The following is a 24,191-nucleotide window of genomic DNA, read 5'->3' as shown; positions in this document are numbered from 1 at the left end:
CGCTTATTTGGAATTTGGAAAGGTGAACTTTTTACCTGGGGTAGTAACCTACTTATGCTGTGTGATTCTATGATTGAAGCTAAGGCAGTGAATTCTATAAGCACAATTAATTATATAGGTACACATGGTTTATCGGAAACTTAATACATACTTATATAGATATTACTGACAGCATAGAAAAATGTTACAGAAAGAAAATGTTTTCTGTAGTTCTAAATACAAACGAGCAATTTTGGACTGTTTATAGGGCACTAAACTAAGTATAAGTCATGTTAGATCGGGCCCCATTTAATAAACATTACAATTCAACAATTATGTAAAAAAGTGACATATTTGTAAAGTTTTGCTACAAGTGCTGTTCAATAAAACCTACAAATAAGTAAGACACCTACAATTAGATAACGTACAATTGTAGCCATTGTAAAAGCCGTCCAATAAACATTTAAATATGTAAAAAAACGCCTGTAGTTTACAACGACAATATTGTACTTACAAATTTGTAATGGTAACTTACAACTGTAAGTTTCCTCCAAGTTCTTAATAAAAGGTAGTCATTTTATTAAAAAAATATACTAGATTGGTTTACCTTTTTACTGTTTAACATTAAGTATGGAAGGGCGAGCAATTAGTGCTTGCACCTCCTATACGTATCCTTTGCAGGATTACGATATAGCGCAAGACATGGTGCTGCCATCTATACAACTAGAGAACAAATCAAATTATTTTATTGAATATTTTTCGATTTGTTCTTTTTTCAAGTAGTCACACTACTATATATAAATTATAAATTTAAATAGATATCATACACGAAAGAAAAAACGACAGGGCCCACTGGTGGCCGAGCCGGGAATCGAACCCGGGTCTTCAGCTTACGCGGCTAACGTCCTCACCACTAGACCACCCGCCCGCCGCGGTACCCAACGAAATTTCTCTAGTGTATGTTATCTCTGATAAGGCTAGGCGCCTTTGACCAACTCAGAGCGAGCAATTAGTGCTTGCACCTCCTATACGTATCCTTTGCAGGATTACGATTTTTTTTTTGAAGATTTTATGGACTGGTTACGAGACCTTTAAGCCAAGTCTTTAATTTTATAATAAGTCACTGAGTACACTGCAGTATTGTTATGATTAAGTTATTAAAGATTTATCACTGTATTTTTAATGAACTTATAAATTGGTTTGTATGTTTGAACGTCTTTTAGTAGAATATTAAGCGGAGGCGGGTGGGAAGAAAAATCATTATTTCGAAACAATTCACACTGGCAAATAATAAACTATAGTTCTTTTATTAAGTATTTATAAAATTGCAACAACGAGTTACGACACTTACGAGATCATTTGAAGTTTGTTTGACGTTTTGAAGGAAATACGTAGATTTGTGCTATCAAAATATTGTATAATAGTCCTTAGTGTATGGCAATAGATGTAATTTTAGTTCGGTAGGATTTTTTTGTTTCTTAATGTTGGTAACCATAGCTTGCATGGGTGGTCATACTACACAGTGACGACGGGCCGATCCTAGGTATGCTTATATGCTTCGATTTTATACTCATCGGTTGTTGAGATTTGTTAAAGACAAATTTTGAAGTAGACAATAAAAATTTAATAAAAATAAAAGAAAATAAACATAATTATGAGTTATATAATTTGTCTGTTATTATTCCTAACAATTTAAGAAACTAATTATTGAGATACTTAAATAATGCGATAATTTCCAATTTTAAACCGACTTCCAAATCTAAAAATGTAGACGTTATCAATGCGTTTGTATGTTTTTCTTTTTAACCCCTGACGCAAAAACGACGGGGTGTTATAAGTTTGACGTGTCTGTCTGTCTGTCCGTCTGTCTGTCTGTCTATCTGTCTGTCTGTCTGTCTGTCTGTCTGTCTGTCTGTCTATCTGTCTGTCTATCTGTCTGTCTGTCTGTCTGCCTGTCTGTCTGTCTGTCTGTCTGTCTGTTTGTCTGTCTGTCTGTCTGTCTGTGTGTGTGTCTGTCTGTGGCATCGTAGCTCCCGAACGGATGAACCGATTGGACTGCCGCAAAACGAGTGTTACAGTATCTGAAAGGTACTATCGATTTGGGTATTACTTACAGGAAAGGAGGTGGAAATCTACACGGCTATGCAGATGCAGATTGGGCCAACTGTCCTGTAGATCGTCGTTCATATACTGGATTTTACTTCTCAATGTCCGGCGGAGCTATTTCGTGGCAGAGTAAGAAGCAATCCAGTACTGCTCTTTCATCAAGTGAAGCTGAATTCTTATGTTTGACGAGTGCGGCGAAGGATGCTGTGTTTTTGAGACGGTTGATGTTTGAAGTCACAGGTGAGTTGACTACTATACCGATTTATAATGACTCACAGTCTGCCCAAACGTTGGCTCTGAATCCAGTCCATCACAATAGAACCAAGCATATTGACACGCGTTTTTATTTTATACGCGATTTATTGAATGACAAAACCATTAATGTCATTTATACTCCTACTTCGGAGATGTGGGCTGATGTTCTCACTAAGCCTTTAGCGCGTATAAAGCATCAGGGTTGTGTAAAAGGGATAGGTTTAACTTTGTAATTTTTATTTTGATTACGGCGGAGTATGTTGTATTACTGGCTAATCAATATTTCAAATTTATATTTCTTTTTACACAATATGTATTCCAACTGATGTTCTATGTCACTTCAATCAATAAAGTCAATAAACAACAGTAAGTCGGGAGTGTTCTTAGCCATGTTTCATGAAAACCGGTCTACTATGTCGCGGTCGGGGGTTTTTTCAAAATTGTAATTTTGTGGTTAGGTTATCATTATTATTTTGATATCCCCCGTTTCATATTTTTAACGTTTTTTTTTTTTTCAACTAATTGGAATGATGTTGTTAATTCCTACATTAAAGTACAGTTTTTTTTTCGACAAAGTGGGCGAGGAACATCACCTGCATATAAGTACCTACCTTTCTCTATGCGTAGTGTATATCTTCAGTTTTCAGGAATCTAATAGATATCGCTACTATGTATAATATTCGAATTATATTTATATTAGGCTCCCTATGATTCAACGCAGTCAATCCGTTAATAGGTCCCAATAGTATCTAAAATAAAATCATAATAATAATCATTATAGTTATTTACCCAACTTTATTTAATTACCTAATACCTAAAGTCTGGCAAAACACTGTTAACAACACAAATAACATGCTGCCGAAAAATATACCAATTTCAATCACATAGCATACTATACTAGGTAGTTAAGTTACTACTCCAGGTAAAACGTTTACCTTTTCCAAATAGCGAACAATTAGTTTAAAGCTAGAGGCCAATAAAGATTATCTTATAACTAAACTGTTATAACAATTGGTGCATCTGGTTATCAATGGACGAACCTTTGTTACCTGGTTTGAAAAATAAGCCTCTAAAATTTCAAGTCTCAACCAGTGGTATTTTATTGAAACAATGGGAAGGGAGTTTACATGAAGAAGAATTTGGCATAGATCATTCAGTATACATCTGTGTCTTTAACCAGAGGGTTGCTTGAAAGCTAGTGTGAATTTCAAATAGTTTGTCCATTAGAGTTTGTGCTGTTCTCAATCATCTTACTGGGTGAGTATTATTTTCTTACTGTGTTTAACTTATTATTTAATTTTATAATTGAAATTTGTTAATTTATTGTATTTGTTATTTAGTACGTTAGGTAAAGTGTGTAGAACTTGTGAGACTGTGGGTATTACTATGTGGGCCGATATAGTCGTACTGCAACTTGTAGGTATAGTAACTGCAGGTCGACTGCACGTCAGAGTCGTCGGCGTGCAGTTTCCATATACATACATATTATGTTACAGTTGAATTTCAGTCCGTCTGTATCAGGCCCTTGTGAGTATGTCATTTTACTGTTGTTATGCGTCCGGGCTTAAAAGTTATTAAACGAGACCCATATAATTCCATAAAACGAAGATTGTACTATTAATAAAATCGCCGCTAACTCGGCTTGGTCTTTTCCTACTTTATTTTTCAATATTGAGAAAATCCTACTAAACACCAATTTTTAATGGTTGTCTCAATTTCTATTTTCATTTGTACCTGTATGAAGACTTCGAAATATTGAAAAGAATTTTACTTATATAAAATGGACATAATTAAAAACATCACGAAATATGACTATGGTTCTGCGATAGATATATTAAAATATGTGAATAAGTAAAACTTACTGTTTTATGAACTTCCTCTATGAAATTATCGTTTATTTTTAATAATTCGATACTTTTTACAATAAATGTTTAAAATTTTTATAAATAAAGAGGACTGTTTTTACTTTAATCTTTAACCAATCTTGTTTTAGTAAAATATGTCGGTTCAGTCGTTTCACGCATCTTACTCATCCATGGAGCTTAACGCCGCCCACGCCTTACTGCAGCTTCAGTGCGCCCCAGGGGGTGCGAAGTTGGAGATAGAGGGCGCTGCTACTCTATTTCTGAATTGCCCTCGTACTCCTAAGACTCTCGTAAGAATGAAATTTAATATGTATTACTTTTAAACATATATTTGTATGTATTATTATGTGACGCCTGCGTAATACGTAGATTTAATTTATACATATACAAATTTATCTAATGCATATATGTATACATACATGTATTTGTAATTAATAACTAATAAAGTTAATTTTTTTAATCTTATTAATTTTAGTCTGAGTCCAAAACGACACGTGACCAGGGGACACAAACTGATGGCGATGAATTGATTTCGGATATGTGTGAGACAATAAAATCTTTACGCAAACAGCTAAAGGAAGCTCTCGAGAGTTCACCTCCTTCTAGGGCTGAAAAACCAGATGCTGATGTTGCTACCGATGAAGATGAAAGAATAATCAGCAATCAGCAGAAAACTGCCCTAATACAAAATCATAGAAGAAACCATAAGCGAAGCTCGAGTTCTTGTATTACGGTAATTCATTTAATATTTCAATTATATATATCGTTGCCTTCAGGTTTTCATACCCACAACACAAGCCTTCTTGAGCTTACCGTGGGCCTCAGTCAATCTGTGTAAGAATGTCCTATTATATTTATTTATTTAATTATTTATTTTATATCTGTCCTTGATGATTTATAATTAATAACAATACATTAATCAATATGTCATTATTCTTATACATATTTATGAATAATTCATCAATTGAAATATTTGTCATAAATACTAAATAATACCACTTTGATCACTTTTTTTCCATACATGCAGGCCAATAATCCAAACTCGGACACTGGTGCATCTGAGGATGAGTGGAAGCCTGAGGATTACAGGCCAAGCAAGCAAAATATTAATGACATCAAGACACCTAAGGGGAATGAGCCGGTAAATAATTATCTCACATACCACTGATAAATTTAAATAATTTACAATGTGTCCACGTATTGTACTTCGGTAGCTGACCGTTCATGTGTCTGTTAGTTAAGTATGTAGAATATTTATAGTTACTGACTATTCGCATTTTTTTAATTCAGGTGCCGATTGGAGAGGGATACGCAACAGTACCAGCCAGGGTCCTTAAGCAAATTGATTGGAGATCATACACTAGTGCGACAAGGAAACTGTTGACTTCGGTGTTTACACGCCGGTAATTTTTTTTTGTCATTATATTATAAGTATAATATAGAGGTATAATAATATAATACTTATAATTATTTTAATATTACTTGTTTTTGTGTATTTTATGTTATACTAATTTTATAAATTTTTTGTAGAGAGTTAGCGACTCATTCATTGACCGGGAAATCTTCTCCTGCCTTCCCGGGAAAACCTGCGAAGAAACGTCTCAATCCCGAGCTCGTCAATGACATCGTGCAGACTGTCGTTGAAAAATCAAAGGTCAACGCAAGCTTGGTGCGGTAAGTCCTACCGAAATATTTATTGTACTCCAATAGTCATAACGCGAAAAATATGATGTTACAAAAATATTTACGATGTGCTTATTTTATTTTTAGAACGAGTATAACTACGAAATGTGCTGATGAGAGCAAAATGTACCGCAATCGTCAAAAAAATAAAAAGAAACGCCTTTCGAACCAAGAAAACTTTCCTCCATCGCCGCATAATGATAAATGAAACTTCTTCTTGTTTAGATAACATGAACTAAACATTCAACCTACCTACTTAAACCTTTGTAGTTTTTTTATTTAAGAAAGCAAAAACTTTATTATTGTACTAAAAGTTTTATATTTTTAACGAACTTAGAATATAGGGATGAACTAACTAGCTGTAATGTAGCTTATAAATTTTACATTTAATTTTAAGAAAATTATGCAATCCCAGTGCAATTAGCTTAGTATATTTGATTATCTATCTCAAATTGTATTCATATAACGAATAATAATTTATAAATATTTGCAATTTTATGTGTATGTTTCTTTTAAATCAATAAGATTGCCTGACTTTAAAGGGTACTTAATTAAAATGAAGACATGCGATACATATATATAAATTTCTATCATATAATAATTTAAATCTACGATATTAGGTAGCGTAGTAGTTTTCATTAATGATTAGTAATTTACCATAAGGTATGTTTTAATTAGTTTTACTGTAAGATAATTTCAACTACTTAATTTATTTTGTATAATTTCGTATAGGTACAATATCGCTTTCGAGTTTAATGGCCAAAATCAAGTATAACGCGTGTGATATATTTATATATTCTTATTTTTCATAAGTCTACGAAATTACGTAGCATAGTAGTTGTTATTAATTGTAAGTACTTTTCTAGAATTAAAGTTTGACTGTTTTTGCTGCATGTTACTTAAGGTTATTTTTACAATTTTATTTTGTCTTTACACTGTAATTAATTATTATATTAGATCAAGAAATTGTTGTATAGTGTAACATGTATATTTAATTAAATAATAAATTAATTAACAATTATAAATAAATTTGTGGGCACTACAATTATCAAACTTGTTTCATTCCACCCCATGTGATGAACTGATGATATTGTCGTCATTTTTAGGAAACAATGCATGGCATTCTGCTTATGACTAAAGTAAAAGTATCTCGAAAATAATTTACATTACCAATAAAAAATGTTGTACCTAGGTGTTGTACCTGTGGAATGAAAAGCTAAGTGCAGGTTAAAAATCTTTTGTTATGTTTGTAACATCAAGGCCTACTTGCCTTAGAAATATTAGAGGGATTAGATAATTAGTGTTAGTCGGTCGGGGGGGTTTTTTTTTTCAAAATTTTAATTTTTATGGTTAGGTTATTCTGGTAGCAGCTCGTTGTGTGTAGCCGGGTCAAAGTTCTAACCTTATCCACTTTTCTGGTAAATAACTAAAAAATCTTATTTATTGTACATTTTTCACAAGCTTTTAATTTGATTCTAACTTGCGCTTCAGAAGGATTTAATGTTATACAATATATCGAAAATAAGGATTATACTCAATGTATGTTAATCGAAAATATTATCAATATATTAAATAAGTATTTTACAATTCGTTTAGTATATATAATTTGTTGTTACGACTAAAAATATATCAAAAAAAGTTATATCGATAGTAACGCACCCGTTTTTACGCCAATTATTAAAACAATTATTAAAAAAGTGTACTTATTTGATTGTAAAATTTTTATTGTGATATGTGCTATTCAAAATTAATCGTAAAAAAATTCGGAGCTTTAGTATATATAATTTGTTGTTACGACTAAAAATATATCAAAAAAAGTTATATCGATAGTAACGCACCCGTTTTTACGCCAATTATTAAAACAATTATTAAAAAAGTGTACTTATTTGATGGTTAAATTTTTATTGTGATATGTGCTATTCAAAATTAATCGTAAAAAAATTCGGAGCAATCTACTATGTCTATAAAATCGAAGCGTATATGTATAAAATGATTGATAAATTACTTGTACCTACATATTAAATACGTCCTTTATTATTAAATATTATTTAAACTGTACCGAGTCAACCGAATGTAACGTGAATTATGTTTTAACCTCACTAGCTCGGAAGGGACTTTTTTATTCTTTAAAAACAGATAGATAAATAGCATTTTATCCACAAGAGTGCAAAGAATATTTGAAATCCGAACGTGTCATTAGTTTTTTAAATATAATTTCTTGTAAAGGCATGTCCCAGACACGACAATTTTCTACTTGTGCTCAAATTGTCTTAACAAATCATGTGATGCGAACGAAAAAAAATAATTTCATATCAAACAATTTTATACCATAAAAAACTAGAAATAGTACAAGAAATTATATTTTGACTCTTCCATTACATAATCTCAAAATGCGTGTAACGGAACGCACCCAATAGAATTTTGTGAAACTTTTGAAACTTTTGTGCTGTCGGTCGGTGCATCGTGGAAATTATGTTCCAGTTGTTTTTACTGCGTGTGTCCTCGTGTTAGTGAGCTGAAAATTTATGTGTTACCACACGGGATGCAAAGTTATTTTACCTCGTGTGTATTGGGACACTCTTTATGCTCAGAATTCTATTTTTGAACTACTCGCTTCGCTCAGGATTCTATTTTCGAACCTCTCGCTTCGCTCGTGGTTCAACCATAGAATCCATTCGCTAGCTCGTAGTTCAACCCTAGAATCCATTCGCTAGTTCGTGTTGCAATTCCACACTCGGTTAAAATACGACTTTGATCCCTTGTATAACAATAGTTATTTGTTTTACAAGGGGGCAAAGTAGTTGTTTAACCGCACGTGCCAATATTGATACCTGAGCAAGCGAAAGATCCAATATTGAACCGCGAGCGTAGCGAGTGGTTCAAAAAGTGGAATCTTGAGCGTTGCGAGGGCATCAAGGCACGAAGGTTAAACAAACTTTGCCACCCGCGAGTGAAACAAAATTTTTCACTACACCAACACGAACAAAATACTGACTATAAAACATCAAACTAAATCAAATCCATCAATTTATTCAATATTTATCATTTATAGGTGAAATCTAGCAGCCAGATTAAGACATCGAGTTAAAATTTGTATGAAATCACTTTGCCCCCTTGTGGATAAAATGCAATTTTACTATCTGTTTTCGAATAGCAAAGAAAGACTTTACCAGTTGGTGTGGTGAAAATAACTATTTCACCACACTGACTCTTGATTGTTCGAAAACTGATAGCAAAATTGCATTTTATCCTTTTGCTCCTTAGGCTGGCTGATAGAATTGACCTTTTAAATTTATATGTTTATTTTTAATCATAAGTTGAAATACTTAGATTGGTGGATTTGATTATGTTTAATACTTAGTATTTATTCGTGTTGGTGTATTGAAAAATGTTGGCTTTCATTCGGTTGCAAAGTTTGTTTAACCTTCGTGCCTTGAAACCCTCGCAACGCTCAACATTCCACATTTCGAACCACGAGCATAGCGAGTATTAATATGTATGGTTATATACAGTAACTATAAATGAATGATTGGGGGGGAAGTTAAATGTGTAACAATTCGTTAGTTCACGGGGCCCGTCGCATTTCCTACTTTTGCCCTATGGGTAATCCGTCAGCGATTATACTGATTATATAGAATAGGACATAACAATAGGACGCTTGTTGAACTACTTTCTCATTGTTACAGATGCAACATTCTACAATCCGTGAAAATGGCATTGATCTATACGTATCAATTATTGTTGATGAGATTCAACCTGCTGGACGGACAGCGCAGCGAAAACGTTTTTGTACAGAATCAATTCTGCGTGATGCAAACCGAGTACGGAACCTCAACTGGTCTAATGCATGAATTGTGCATAATGGGGAGAATGGGCGCTTTTATGAGTTTCATGTACGTACTATGACTATGACGATTGGTGATGAGCACAGATATTTGTTCCTGAGTCATGGATGTTTTCTATGTATATAAATATGTATGTATCTATATAAGTTAGTATATCGTCGCCTAGCACCCATAGTACAAGCTTAACTTAGTTTGGGGCTAATAGGTTGATCTGTGTAAGGTGTCCCCCAATATTTATTTATTATTTATATATACAATAACATAGGTTGTTTGATTCGTAGTATATAATGAAACGTTATTAATATGAGACTTACTTAGCGTAAGAACTTATAGTTCTTGTGTACTGTAAGAGAGTCGGCCTATCAGTGGAGAGCATCCAAACATTTAAACAACGCTTTGAATCAATATTTTTTTATATTTTAGGAGCTAAGTACAACCGTTCACTCTCAATCGCTGCTTCTATATGAATGCCCCTTTGAAGTGTCCGTTTTCCTTGACGTTCTTATACCGTTCCAATTTTAAATCAGGGACTGCCAGTCAGCGACCATGACTGCTGTAAAAGGTTTCATTCTAAATGCGAAACCTCTTACATATCCCTCCCCCTTATGTTAGAAGCAGCCATTGTTCACAATACTACACCCTATCCTATCCTATTCTACCCTAACTACCGGTTGGCCCTACCTAAGCCAGGCCCCCTACACACAAAAAAAATCTCCTAACACCCAATAGTGACAGCCTCATTCAAGGTAGCCAACATCTAACGCTCTTTGCGTGGTTGCCTAGTCCACGGTTGAGACCGCCATAATTTGGATAGTTGGACTATAGCCAAGGTCCTCGCAAATTAGTCAGATATGGACTATGGTTAGGAAAACCAATGGCAAAAACCTAACCCCTGCCCATCGACTAAACCCTTTTATTTTGAACTTTCTGACAGCTAATTGTCTGTGGCCATGACTAGATGACATTGACATGACAGCTGTTAGCAAATTCACCTAACTTCAAGTAAAAAAACAAGGCAAAACGTTTATTTCACATGAAAAAACATAATAAATTTTGAAGATGCCGATTCTTGTTGGCGGTGGCGTTGAAGTGGGGGCTTCTCATGGCCGCCAATCTTCCCGCCGCGCCGGTTGCGAAGTGAAGTGGAGCCCGTACGGCTCATGAAGATTGCTACAGCTGTAGTGTGCTGCACGTTGGTGATGACGACGAAGTGGGGGTTGCATATGACCGCCAGCCATCCCGCCACACCGTGAGCAGCTGGATCATCTGGTCATCTAGTCGGCCTTGTCTTGATACATGTAAAAGAAATGTGTATGAACGTTGTTCTTTGTAGTCAGGAAATTATAAGGGTGTTGTGACATTACTCTATAACTTTAAACGATTGTATCTATTTATTAAATATTTACAGTTTGGGGTGTGTTTTATTCCACAGTTTACATATTTTCATATAACTTAACCTTATTGGTAGCTATAGGAAAACATTATGGAATAAATAAGCCTATCAAATAGTTTTTATTCTAATATAAACATTGTATAAATAATATGTATAGTATTCTACATGTTATATATTGCGCCAAAATAATTAGTTCTATGTGGTTATTTACAAATAATTATCCTTTTTAACATTAGGGATAGGCAAATGACATTTTCTGTCACAAGTCGTTTTTCCTTTGAAATAATGTACATTTTAGTTCACTAATCACAATTATTCCGTAAGTTCTACAATATAATGTATAATTAAAAGATTGAAACTAAATTTACATTGCCTATCTAATGTAACCTAGGAAGATTTACTGCATATGTGTATGATTAAGTATATAGGTATGATGGAGCTGATGTTCACGCAATTTGCGTCGACGCCCATGGTCACCGAAGAGGAGTCGTAGAGTTTCTTGAACAACACAATCTTGATCGCCCGTTGCTCTGTTGAATGTCTCGCATTCCATTTTTACGTCAATTCTGCACAGCTATATTTTAACTACGGAATGGGTGATAATGAGTATTACATAATATAAGAAGTATATCACCCGGAATATCTCGTTGTACTGGAGATGATGGTCAATATGTATTCCTTCTCTTTACAGCGTCTTAAGCTTATCGCTTGGCATGCGCTTCCTCGCGCTGTGAGGTCGGGGTTCGTTGTCTGAAAACTCTGAAACCGAAACTAGGGGAAACTTTCAGACGTTAGTGCCTCCACCATGTAAGAGAGTCGGCCTATCAGTGGAGAGCATCCAAACATTTAAACAACGCTTTGAATCAATATTTTTTTATATTTTAGGAGCTAAGTACAACCGTTCACTCTCAATCGCTGCTTCTATATGAATGCCCCTTTGAAGTGTCCGTTTTCCTTGACGTTCTTATACCGTTCCAATTTTAAATCAGGGACTGCCAGTCAGCGACCATGACTGCTGTAAAAGGTTTCATTCTAAATGCGAAACCTCTTACAGTACTACTTCATTTTTCACGTTCTATCGAGATAGTTTACCACGGCATCGGCACTGATATCGTCGAGTACCTCTAATTAAATTCAAAACGTCCGTCACAGTTAAAAATAGGTAACAAATTGAATTCACGTTTGCCTCGGTCGGTACATTATAAATAGGTATTCTTTAACATAAATAAAGGCAATGAATTTTATAATTATAATTGATTATATACACACGTTTTATTCAAAAATATATTTTATTATCATATCTCTGATATAAAACTTTCTTTAGAAATATGGAATTTTCAATGAGGATCATAAACAGCTATTGTTGATATATTTATTATGTAATAAAATAACTAAACACTGCCTGTATAATGACAGACCTATACTTAATATAAATAACAGGCTGCCGAAAAATAAACCAATTTCAAACACATCGCATACTATACTAGGTAGTTAAGTTACTACTTCAGGTAGAAAATTACCTTTTCCAAATAGCGAACAATTAGTTTCGAGCTAGAGGCCAATAAAGATTATCTTATAACTAAACTGTTATAACAATTGGCGCATCTGGTTATCAATGGACCAACCTTGTTACCTGTTTTAAAAAAAATAAGCCTTTAAAATTTCAAGTCTCAATCCAGTGGTGAATATCGTGGTATTTTATTGAAACAATGGGAAGGGAGTTTAAATGAGGAAGAATTTGGCACAGATCCTTTCCTCCTTTTCCTTTTGGCATAGATTTAGAATGACAATAGTTATTTGTTTTACAAGGGGGCAAAGTAGTTGTTTAACCGCACGTGCTATTATTGATATAGCAAGCAAAAGGTTCCAGTATTGAACCGCGAGCGTAGCGAGTGGTTCAGAAAGTGGAATCCTGAGCGTTGCGAGGGTTTCAAGGCACGAAGGTTAAACATACTTTGCTACCGAGTGAAACACAAAATTTTTCACCACACCAACACGAACAAAATACTGACTATAAAACATCGAAATAAATCAAATACATCAATTTATTTAATATTTGTTATTCAAAATCATCATTTATAGGTAAATTCTACCAGCCAGCTTAAGACAAGACATTAAGTTAAAATTTGTATGAAATTACTTTGCACTCTTGTGGATAAAATGCAATTTTGCTATCTGTTTTCGAATAGCAAAATAAGCCTTTAACTGTTGGTGTGGTGAAAAGATATTTTTTCTAAAAAGATAAAACATCTTTGTCATTCTAAACTTTATGTGATTTCTCAAGTCAGCTTTTTTCATTTATTAAACATTTTATTTTCATGAATTTATTTAAAAATGATTCCAGAAAGAATAGATAGATCTTATCACACAAAATTTCATACAAAACGATGTCTTAACTCAACACTTCAAGGCAACGTTAAATAACTTGCTGTTTTTTGAGTTACTTATCATAACTTTATCTTAATTCGATAGCTTGTAATAATATTCGTTTACACACACTGAAACCTACAAGAAATTTGTCAGTAGACTAAACATCAATAAATTTCTGACAGTCAATCTTAAAAATCAAATTGAATTGATTTATTTTTCACAAATATTAAAAAATAACTATTCGGTCAGAGTCTCAGGGTGCGTAGCCGAATGGCACAAACGCTCACGATACGAAACGCTAGTAGATATCTATCCCTATCGCCCTTGCGTATTGGCGCGACAGAGCCGGACTACGTTTCGTTTTCGTTTGGCGTCGGAGAGTGAGTACTTCCGAACGTAGTCTCAACAAAAAGGGAAACTACACTCTCTGTCTCATTTATAGTGGTTACACTTGTCTACAAACTCACCTACCATAATTACCACCAAGTTTTAAGAGAGAAGGCTAAATTTTTATAAGAAAAGCCTGCTGTGCTATGTGACGCAAAATACACGATCTGGAAACTTTAATGACTTCCACAAATACTACAAAATTTTCGCTATCTATGAGATTCTACAAATCGGACACTAGAGTGTCTAACACATCTTTTTAATCTTTTATACAATATTTCCAAAAATATAGCTAAGTGTATAAAGTCACATAGCAAGCGCAATTCCAAAACTGCTGTTAACAGGAAGATACTGTATTTATGTGATTTATAGCAGTTAGCGATTATAGGAAGAATCAATGTATGGGCATCGCATACCTTCTTTTGCTAAAACCTGTAATACTGAAATGAGCTCGACGCTGTTTTGGAGCACATGTATTTAGAAATAAAATCATCAATTGAAATATTTGTCATAAATACTAAATAATACCACTTTGATCACTTTTTCCATACATGCAGGCCAATACTCCAAACTCGGGCACTGGTGCATCTGAGGATGAGTGGAAGCCTGAGGATTACAGGCCAAGCAAGCAAAATATTAATGACATCAAGACACCTAAGGGGAATGAGCCGGTAAATAATTATCTCACATACCACTGATAAATTCATTAATTTAAATAATTTAGAATGTGTCCACGTACTTCGGTAGCTGACTGTTCATGTGTCTGTTAGTTAAATAATTATGTAGAATATTTATAGTTACTGATTATTCGCATTTTTTAATTCAGGTGCCGATTGGAGAGGGATACGCAACAGTGCCAGCCAGGGTCCTTAAGCAAATTGATTGGAGATCATACACTAGTGCGACAAGGAAACTGTTGACTTCGGTGTTTACACGCCGGTAACTTTTTTTTGTTATTATATTATAAGTATAATATAGAGGTATAATAATTTAATACTTATAATTATTTTAATATTACTTGTTTTTGTGTATTTTATGTTATACTAATTTTATAAATTTTTTGTAGAGAGTTAGCGACTCATTCATTGACCGGGAAATCTTCTCCTGCCTTCCCGGGAAAACCTGCGAAGAAACGTCTCGATCCCGAGCTCGTCAATGACATCGTGCAGATTGTCGTTGAAAAATCAAAGGTCAACGCAAGCTTGGTGCGGTAAGTCCTACCGAAATATTTATTGTACTCCAATAGTCATAACGCGAAAAATATAATGTTACATATTTTATTTTACAAAAATATTTAATGTGCTTATTTTATTTTTAGAACGACTATAAAGTAACTACGAAATGTGCTGATGAGAGCAAAATGTACCGCAGTCGTCAAAAGAATAAAAATAAACGCCTGTCGAACCAAGAAAACTTTCCTCCATCGCCGCATAATGATTAATGAAACTTTTTCTTGTTTAGATAACAAGAACATATCATAAAACCTACCTACTTAAACCTTTGTAGTTTTTTTATTTAAGAAAGCATGAATTTTATTATTGTACTAAAAGTTTTATATTTTTAACGAACTTAGAATATAAGTATGAAGTATGAACTAACTAGCTGTATTGTAACTTATAAATTTTACATTTAATTGTAAGAAAATTATGGAATCCCAGTGCAATTAGCTTAGTATATTTGATTATTTATCTTAAATTATATTCATGTAATAAATAATAATTTATAAATTTATAAATATTTACATTTTTATGTGTATGTCTCTTTTAAATTAATAAGATTGCCTGACTTTAAAGGGTACCTCATTAAAATGAACACATGCGATACATATATCAATTTGTATCATCTAATAGTTTAAATCTACGATATTAGGTAGCGTAGTAGTTTTCATTAATGATTAGTAATTTACCAGATGTTGGTATGTTTTATTTATTTTTGCTGTAAGTTTATTTCAACTACTCAATTTATTTTGTATAATTTCATATAGGTACAATATCTCTTTCTTGTTTAATGGCCAAAATCAAGTATAACGCAACTGATATATTTATATATTCTTATTTTTCATAAGTCCACGAAATTACGTAGCATAGAAGTTGTTATTAATTGTAAGTACTTTTCTAGAATTAAAGTTTGACTGTTTTTGCTGCATATTACCTAAGGTTATTTTTACAATTTTGTTTTGTCTTTACACTGTACTTAATTATTATATTAGATCAAGAAATTTTTGTATAGTGTAATATGTATATTTAATTAAATAATAAATTCATTAACAATTATAAATAAATTTGTGGGCACTACAATTATCATACTTGTTTCATTCCACCCCATGCGATGAACTGATGATATTGTCGTCATTTTTAGGAGACAATGCATGGCATTCTGATTATGACTAAAGTAAAAGTATCTCGTAAAGTAATTTACATTACCAATAAAAAATGTTGTACCTATCAACTTGTAACTGTCGAATGAAAAGCTCAGTACAGGTTAAAATTATTTTGTTATATTTGTAACATCAACGCCTACTTGCCTTAGAAATATTAGAGGGATTAGATAATTAGACAATCTTTATTGGCCTCTAGCACTAAAGCAATTATTCGCTTATTTGGAATTTGGAAAGGTGAACTTTTTACCTGGGGTAGTAACCTACTTATGCTGTGTGATTCTATGATTGAAGCTAAGGCAGTGAATTCTATAAGCACAATTAATTATATAGGTACACATGGTTTATCGGAAACTTAATACATACTTATATAGATATTACTGACAGGATAGAAAAATGTTACAGAAAGAAAATGTTTTCTGTAGTTCTAAATACAAACGAGCAATTTTGGACTGTTTATAGGGCACTAAACTAAGTATAAGTCATGTTAGATCGGGCCCCATTTAATAAACATTACAATTCAACAATTATGTAAAAAAGTGACATATTTGTAAAGTTTTGCTACAAGTGCTGTTCAATAAAACCTACAAATAAGTAAGACACCTACAATTAGATAACGTACAATTGTAGCCATTGTAAAAGCCGTCCAATAAACATTTAAATATGTAAAAAAACGCCTGTAGTTTACAACGACAATATTGTACTTACAAATTTGTAATGGTAACTTACAACTGTAAGTTTCCTCCAAGTTCTTAATAAAAGGTAGTCATTTTATTAAAAAAATATACTAGATTGGTTTACCTTTTTACTGTTTAACATTAAGTATGGAAGGGCGAGCAATTAGTGCTTGCACCTCCTATACGTATCCTTTGCAGGATTACGATATAGCGCAAGACATGGTGCTGCCATCTATACAACTAGAGAACAAATCAAATTATTTTATTGAATATTTTTCGATTTGTTCTTTTTTCAAGTAGTCACACTACTATATACCGGGTGGGGCCTGTAACAAAAGCAAAAAATTAAACTGTAGGCTGTACTCCTTACACAGACCAACATTTATTCAGCGACTTTTAAAAATAACTTGTATTTTGTTATTTATCACCCTTGAAAGTTTTTCCTAAGAGGTAATGTATTGCGAATTCTGTTAAGTCTAAAGTGTGACTGACAACGTCAATGACAACAATAATGGCGTCCATTGAAGCTAATATTTATTTTGTATGAAAAATAAGAAAATTAAAGACTTCATAATTTTTAAAAGTCGCTGAAGAAATGTTGGTCAGTTTAAGGAGTACAGCCTACAGTTTAATTTTTTGCTTTTGTTACAGGCCCCACCCTGTATAAATTATAAATTTAAATAGATATCATACACGAAAGAAAAAACGACAGGGCCCACTGGTGGCCGAGCCGGGAATCGAACCCGGGTCTTCAGCTTACGCGGCTAACGTCCTCACCACTAGACCACCCGCCCGCCGCGGTACCCAACGAAATTTCTCTAGTGTATGTTATCTCTGATAAGGCTAGGCGCCTTTGACCAACTCTAAGAGCGAGCAATTAGTGCTTGCACCTCCTATACGTATCCTTTGCAGGATTACGATTTTTTTTTTTGAAGATTTTATGGACTGGTTACGAGACCTTTAAGCCAAGTCTTTAATTTTATAATAAGTCACTGAGTACACTGCAGTATTGTTATGATTAAGTTATTAAAGATTTATCACTGTATTTTTAATGAACTTATAAATTGGTTTGTATGTTTGAACGTCTTTTAGTAGAATATTAAGCGGAGGCGGGTGGGAAGAAAAATCATTATTTCGAAACAATTCACACTGGCAAATAATAAACTATAGTTCTTTTATTAAGTATTTATAAAATTGCAACAACGAGTTACGACCCTTACGAGATCATTTGAAGTTTGTTTGACGTTTTGAAGGAAATACGTAGATTTGTGCTATCAAAATATTGTATAATAGTCCTTAGTGTATGGCAATAGATGTAATTTTAGTTCGGTAGGATTTTTTTGTTTCTTAATGTTGGTAACCATAGCTTGCATGGGTGGTCATACTACACAGTGACGACGGGCCGATCCTAGGTATGCTTATATGCTTCGATTTTATACTCATCGGTTGTTGAGATTTGTTAAAGACAAATTTTGAAGTAGACAATAAAAATTTAATAAAAATAAAAGAAAATAAACATAATTATGAGTTATATAATTTGTCTGTTATTATTCCTAACAATTTAAGAAACTAATTATTGAGATACTTAAATAATGCGATAATTTCCAATTTTAAACCGACTTCCAAATCTAAAAATGTAGACGTTATCAATGCGTTTGTATGTTTTTCTTTTTAACCCCTGACGCAAAAACGACGGGGTGTTATAAGTTTGACGTGTCTGTCTGTCTGTCCGTCTGTCTGTCTGTCTGTCTGTCTGTCTGTCTGTCTGTCTGTCTGTCTGTCTGTCTGTCTATCTGTCTGTCTATCTGTCTGTCTGTCTGTCTGCCTGTCTGTCTGTCTGTCTGTCTGTCTGTTTGTCTGTCTGTCTGTCTGTCTGTGTGTGTGTCTGTCTGTGGCATCGTAGCTCCCGAACGGATGAACCGATTGGACTGCCGCAAAACGAGTGTTACAGTATCTGAAAGGTACTATCGATTTGGGTATTACTTACAGGAAAGGAGGTGGAAATCTACACGGCTATGCAGATGCAGATTGGGCCAACTGTCCTGTAGATCGTCGTTCATATACTGGATTTTACTTCTCAATGTCCGGCGGAGCTATTTCGTGGCAGAGTAAGAAGCAATCCAGTACTGCTCTTTCATCAAGTGAAGCTGAATTCTTATGTTTGACGAGTGCGGCGAAGGATGCTGTGTTTTTGAGACGGTTGATGTTTGAAGTCACAGGTGAGTTGACTACTATACCGATTTATAATGACTCACAGTCTGCCCAAACGTTGGCTCTGAATCCAGTCCATCACAATAGAACCAAGCATATTGACACGCGTTTTTATTTTATACGCGATTTATTGAATGACAAAACCATTAATGTCATTTATACTCCTACTTCGGAGATGTGGGCTGATGTTCTCACTAAGCCTTTAGCGCGTATAAAGCATCAGGGTTGTGTAAAAGGGATAGGTTTAACTTTGTAATTTTTATTTTGATTACGGCGGAGTATGTTGTATTACTGGCTAATCAATATTTCAAATTTATATTTCTTTTTACACAATATGTATTCCAACTGATGTTCTATGTCACTTCAATCAATAAAGTCAATAAACAACAGTAAGTCGGGAGTGTTCTTAGCCATGTTTCATGAAAACCGGTCTACTATGTCGCGTTCGGGGGTTTTTTCAAAATTGTAATTTTGTGGTTAGGTTATCATTATTATTTTGATATCCCCCGTTTCATATTTTTAACGTTTTTTTTTTTTCAACTAATTGGAATGATGTTGTTAATTCCTACATTAAAGTACAGTTTTTTTTTCGACAAAGTGGGCGAGGAACATCACCTGCATATAAGTACCTACCTTTCTCTATGCGTAGTGTATATCTTCAGTTTTCAGGAATCTAATAGATATCGCTACTATGTATAATATTCGAATTATATTTATATTAGGCTCCCTATGATTCAACGCAGTCAATCCGTTAATAGGTCCCAATAGTATCTAAAATAAAATCATAATAATAATCATTATAGTTATTTACCCAACTTTATTTAATTACCTAATACCTAAAGTCTGGCAAAACACTGTTAACAACACAAATAACATGCTGCCGAAAAATATACCAATTTCAATCACATAGCATACTATACTAGGTAGTTAAGTTACTACTCCAGGTAAAACGTTTACCTTTTCCAAATAGCGAACAATTAGTTTAAAGCTAGAGGCCAATAAAGATTTTCTTATAACTAAACTGTTATAACAATTGGTGCATCTGGTTATCAATGGACGAACCTTTGTTACCTGGTTTGAAAAATAAGCCTCTAAAATTTCAAGTCTCAACCAGTGGTATTTTATTGAAACAATGGGAAGGGAGTTTACATGAAGAAGAATTTGGCATAGATCATTCAGTATACATCTGTGTCTTTAACCAGAGGGTTGCTTGAAAGCTAGTGTGAATTTCAAATAGTTTGTCCATTAGAGTTTGTGCTGTTCTCAATCATCTTACTGGGTGAGTATTATTTTCTTACTGTGTTTAACTTATTATTTAATTTTATAATTGAAATTTGTTAATTTATTGTATTTGTTATTTAGTACGTTAGGTAAAGTGTGTAGAACTTGTGAGACTGTGGGTATTACTATGTGGGCCGATATAGTCGTACTGCAACTTGTAGGTATAGTAACTGCAGGTCGACTGCACGTCAGAGTCGTCGGCGTGCAGTTTCCATATACATACATATTATGTTACAGTTGAATTTCAGTCCGTCTGTATCAGGCCCTTGTGAGTATGTCATTTTACTGTTGTTATGCGTCCGGGCTTAAAAGTTATTAAACGAGACCCATATAATTCCATAAAACGAAGATTGTACTATTAATAAAATCGCCGCTAACTCGGCTTGGTCTTTTCCTACTTTATTTTTCAATATTGAGAAAATCCTACTAAACACCAATTTTTAATGGTTGTCTCAATTTCTATTTTCATTTGTACCTGTATGAAGACTTCGAAATATTGAAAAGAATTTTACTTATATAAAATGGACATAATTAAAAACATCACGAAATATGACTATGGTTCTGCGATAGATATATTAAAATATGTGAATAAGTAAAACTTACTGTTTTATGAACTTCCTCTATGAAATTATCGTTTATTTTTAATAATTCGATACTTTTTACAATAAATGTTTAAAATTTTTATAAATAAAGAGGACTGTTTTTACTTTAATCTTTAACCAATCTTGTTTTAGTAAAATATGTCGGTTCAGTCGTTTCACGCATCTTACTCATCCATGGAGCTTAACGCCGCCCACGCCTTACTGCAGCTTCAGTGCGCCCCAGGGGTGCGAAGTTGGAGATAGAGGGCGCTGCTACTCTATTTCTGAATTGCCCTCGTACTCCTAAGACTCTCGTAAGAATGAAATTTAATATGTATTACTTTTAAACATATATTTGTATGTATTATTATGTGACGCCTGCGTAATACGTAGATTTAATTTATACATATACAAATTTATCTAATGCATATATGTATACATACATGTATTTGTAATTAATAACTAATAAAGTTAATTTTTTTAATCTTATTAATTTTAGTCTGAGTCCAAAACGACACGTGACCAGGGGACACAAACTGATGGCGATGAATTGATTTCGGATATGTGTGAGACAATAAAATCTTTACGCAAACAGCTAAAGGAAGCTCTCGAGAGTTCACCTCCTTCTAGGGCTGAAAAACCAGATGCTGATGTTGCTACCGATGAAGATGAAAGAATAATCAGCAATCAGCAGAAAACTGCCCTAATACAAAATCATAGAAGAAACCATAAGCGAAGCTCGAGTTCTTGTATTACGGTAATTCATTTAATATTTCAATTATATATATCGTTGCCTTCAGGTTTTCATACCCACAACACAAGCCTTCTTGAGCTTACCGTGGGCCTCAGTCAATCTGTGTAAGAATGTCCTATTATATTTATTTATTTAATTATTTATTTTATATCTGTCCTTGATGATTTATAATTAATAACAATACATTAATCAATATGTCATTATTCTTATACATATTTATGAATAATTCATCAATTGAAATATTTGTCATAAATACTAAATAATACCACTTTGATCACTTTTTTCCATACATGCAGGCCAATAATCCAAACTCGGACACTGGTGCATCTGAGGATGAGTGGAAGCCTGAGGATTACAGGCCAAGCAAGCAAAATATTAATGACATCAAGACACCTAAGGGGAATGAGCCGGTAAATAATTATCTCACATACCACTGATAAATTTAAATAATTTACAATGTGTCCACGTATTGTACTTCGGTAGCTGACCGTTCATGTGTCTGTTAGTTAAGTATGTAGAATATTTATAGTTACTGACTATTCGCATTTTTTTAATTCAGGTGCCGATTGGAGAGGGATACGCAACAGTACCAGCCAGGGTCCTTAAGCAAATTGATTGGAGATCATACACTAGTGCGACAAGGAAACTGTTGACTTCGGTGTTTACACGCCGGTAATTTTTTTTTGTCATTATATTATAAGTATAATATAGAGGTATAATAATATAATACTTATAATTATTTTAATATTACTTGTTTTTGTGTATTTTATGTTATACTAATTTTATAAATTTTTTGTAGAGAGTTAGCGACTCATTCATTGACCGGGAAATCTTCTCCTGCCTTCCCGGGAAAACCTGCGAAGAAACGTCTCAATCCCGAGCTCGTCAATGACATCGTGCAGACTGTCGTTGAAAAATCAAAGGTCAACGCAAGCTTGGTGCGGTAAGTCCTACCGAAATATTTATTGTACTCCAATAGTCATAACGCGAAAAATATGATGTTACAAAAATATTTACGATGTGCTTATTTTATTTTTAGAACGAGTATAACTACGAAATGTGCTGATGAGAGCAAAATGTACCGCAATCGTCAAAAAAATAAAAAGAAACGCCTTTCGAACCAAGAAAACTTTCCTCCATCGCCGCATAATGATAAATGAAACTTCTTCTTGTTTAGATAACATGAACTAAACATTCAACCTACCTACTTAAACCTTTGTAGTTTTTTTATTTAAGAAAGCAAAAACTTTATTATTGTACTAAAAGTTTTATATTTTTAACGAACTTAGAATATAGGGATGAACTAACTAGCTGTAATGTAGCTTATAAATTTTACATTTAATTTTAAGAAAATTATGCAATCCCAGTGCAATTAGCTTAGTATATTTGATTATCTATCTCAAATTGTATTCATATAACGAATAATAATTTATAAATATTTGCAATTTTATGTGTATGTTTCTTTTAAATCAATAAGATTGCCTGACTTTAAAGGGTACTTAATTAAAATGAAGACATGCGATACATATATATAAATTTCTATCATATAATAATTTAAATCTACGATATTAATTAGCGTAGTAGTTTTCATTAATGATTAGTAATTTACCATAAGGTATGTTTTAATTAGTTTTACTGTAAGATAATTTCAACTACTTAATTTATTTTGTATAATTTCGTATAGGTACAATATCGCTTTCGAGTTTAATGGCCAAAATCAAGTATAACGCGTGTGATATATTTATATATTCTTATTTTTCATAAGTCTACGAAATTACGTAGCATAGTAGTTGTTATTAATTGTAAGTACTTTTCTAGAATTAAAGTTTGACTGTTTTTGCTGCATGTTACTTAAGGTTATTTTTACAATTTTATTTTGTCTTTACACTGTAATTAATTATTATATTAGATCAAGAAATTGTTGTATAGTGTAACATGTATATTTAATTAAATAATAAATTAATTAACAATTATAAATAAATTTGTGGGCACTACAATTATCAAACTTGTTTCATTCCACCCCATGTGATGAACTGATGATATTGTCGTCATTTTTAGGAAACAATGCATGGCATTCTGCTTATGACTAAAGTAAAAGTATCTCGAAAATAATTTACATTACCAATAAAAAATGTTGTACCTAGGTGTTGTACCTGTGGAATGAAAAGCTAAGTGCAGGTTAAAAATCTTTTGTTATGTTTGTAACATCAAGGCCTACTTGCCTTAGAAATATTAGAGGGATTAGATAATTAGTGTTAGTCGGTCGGGGGGTTTTTTTTTTCAAAATTTTAATTTTTATGGTTAGGTTATTCTGGTAGCAGCTCGTTGTGTGTAGCCGGGTCAAAGTTCTAACCTTATCCACTTTTCTGGTAAATAACTAAAAAATCTTATTTATTGTACATTTTTCACAAGCTTTTAATTTGATTC

The 24,191-nt window shown here is 33.2% G+C and overlaps 3 protein-coding genes and 2 non-coding genes across 5 annotated transcripts; 3 read left to right on the top strand and 2 right to left on the bottom strand.

The window, feature by feature from the left end:
* Positions 1-835: 835 nt before the first annotated feature.
* Positions 836-907, bottom strand: Trnat-cgu. Its single transcript has one exon. It is a non-coding gene; the product is annotated as a tRNA-Thr (tRNA).
* Positions 908-4,412: 3,505 nt separating this feature from the next.
* On the top strand, positions 4,413-6,140 carry LOC125230834 (early boundary activity protein 1-like). Its single transcript, XM_048136063.1, has 6 exons — positions 4,413-4,495; positions 4,681-4,938; positions 5,233-5,346; positions 5,496-5,608; positions 5,736-5,879; positions 5,976-6,140. The coding sequence occupies exons 2-6, from the start codon at positions 4,744-4,746 to the stop codon at positions 6,094-6,096; spliced, it is 687 nt and encodes a 228-aa protein (XP_047992020.1). The 5' UTR covers positions 4,413-4,495; positions 4,681-4,743; the 3' UTR covers positions 6,097-6,140.
* Positions 6,141-14,188: 8,048 nt separating this feature from the next.
* Positions 14,189-21,216, top strand: LOC125231365. Its single transcript, XM_048136811.1, has 5 exons — positions 14,189-14,554; positions 14,710-14,822; positions 14,950-15,093; positions 18,927-19,156; positions 21,164-21,216. Exons 1-5 carry the CDS (start codon positions 14,435-14,437, stop codon positions 21,214-21,216), a joined length of 660 nt encoding a protein of 219 aa, XP_047992768.1. The 5' UTR covers positions 14,189-14,434.
* Trnat-cgu lies at positions 17,660-17,731 on the bottom strand. Its single transcript has one exon. It is a non-coding gene; the product is annotated as a tRNA-Thr (tRNA).
* Positions 21,217-21,265: 49 nt separating the features above from the next.
* On the top strand, positions 21,266-22,968 carry LOC125230835 (early boundary activity protein 1-like). The gene is made up of 6 exons (XM_048136065.1): positions 21,266-21,324; positions 21,510-21,767; positions 22,061-22,174; positions 22,324-22,436; positions 22,564-22,707; positions 22,804-22,968. The coding sequence occupies exons 2-6, from the start codon at positions 21,573-21,575 to the stop codon at positions 22,922-22,924; spliced, it is 687 nt and encodes a 228-aa protein (XP_047992022.1). The 5' UTR covers positions 21,266-21,324; positions 21,510-21,572; the 3' UTR covers positions 22,925-22,968.
* Positions 22,969-24,191: the final 1,223 nt, after the last annotated feature.

The sequence above is a fragment of the Leguminivora glycinivorella genome, chromosome 11 (assembly GCF_023078275.1).
Source record: "Leguminivora glycinivorella isolate SPB_JAAS2020 chromosome 11, LegGlyc_1.1, whole genome shotgun sequence".
Lineage (NCBI taxonomy): Eukaryota > Metazoa > Arthropoda > Insecta > Lepidoptera > Tortricidae > Leguminivora > Leguminivora glycinivorella.
Note: the sequence above shows the minus strand (reverse complement) of the source record. Positions and strands in the feature narration are given on the sequence as shown.

Excerpts from the sequence above, each read along its gene's own strand:
- LOC125230834 (XM_048136063.1), top strand. The coding sequence starts at position 4,744 with ATGTGTGAGACAATAAAATCTTTACGCAAACAGCTAAAGGAAGCTCTC. Across the intron at positions 5,347-5,495 it reads CACCTAAGGGGAATGAGCCG|GTGCCGATTGGAGAGGGATA; the intron begins GTAAATAATTAT and ends TTTTTAATTCAG. Across the intron at positions 5,609-5,735 it reads ACTTCGGTGTTTACACGCCG|AGAGTTAGCGACTCATTCAT; the intron begins GTAATTTTTTTT and ends AATTTTTTGTAG.
- LOC125231365 (XM_048136811.1), top strand. The coding sequence starts at position 14,435 with ATGCAGGCCAATACTCCAAACTCGGGCACTGGTGCATCTGAGGATGAG. Across the intron at positions 14,555-14,709 it reads CACCTAAGGGGAATGAGCCG|GTGCCGATTGGAGAGGGATA; the intron begins GTAAATAATTAT and ends TTTTTAATTCAG. Across the intron at positions 14,823-14,949 it reads ACTTCGGTGTTTACACGCCG|AGAGTTAGCGACTCATTCAT; the intron begins GTAACTTTTTTT and ends AATTTTTTGTAG.
- LOC125230835 (XM_048136065.1), top strand. The coding sequence starts at position 21,573 with ATGTGTGAGACAATAAAATCTTTACGCAAACAGCTAAAGGAAGCTCTC. Across the intron at positions 22,175-22,323 it reads CACCTAAGGGGAATGAGCCG|GTGCCGATTGGAGAGGGATA; the intron begins GTAAATAATTAT and ends TTTTTAATTCAG. Across the intron at positions 22,708-22,803 it reads GTCAACGCAAGCTTGGTGCG|AACGAGTATAACTACGAAAT; the intron begins GTAAGTCCTACC and ends TTTTATTTTTAG.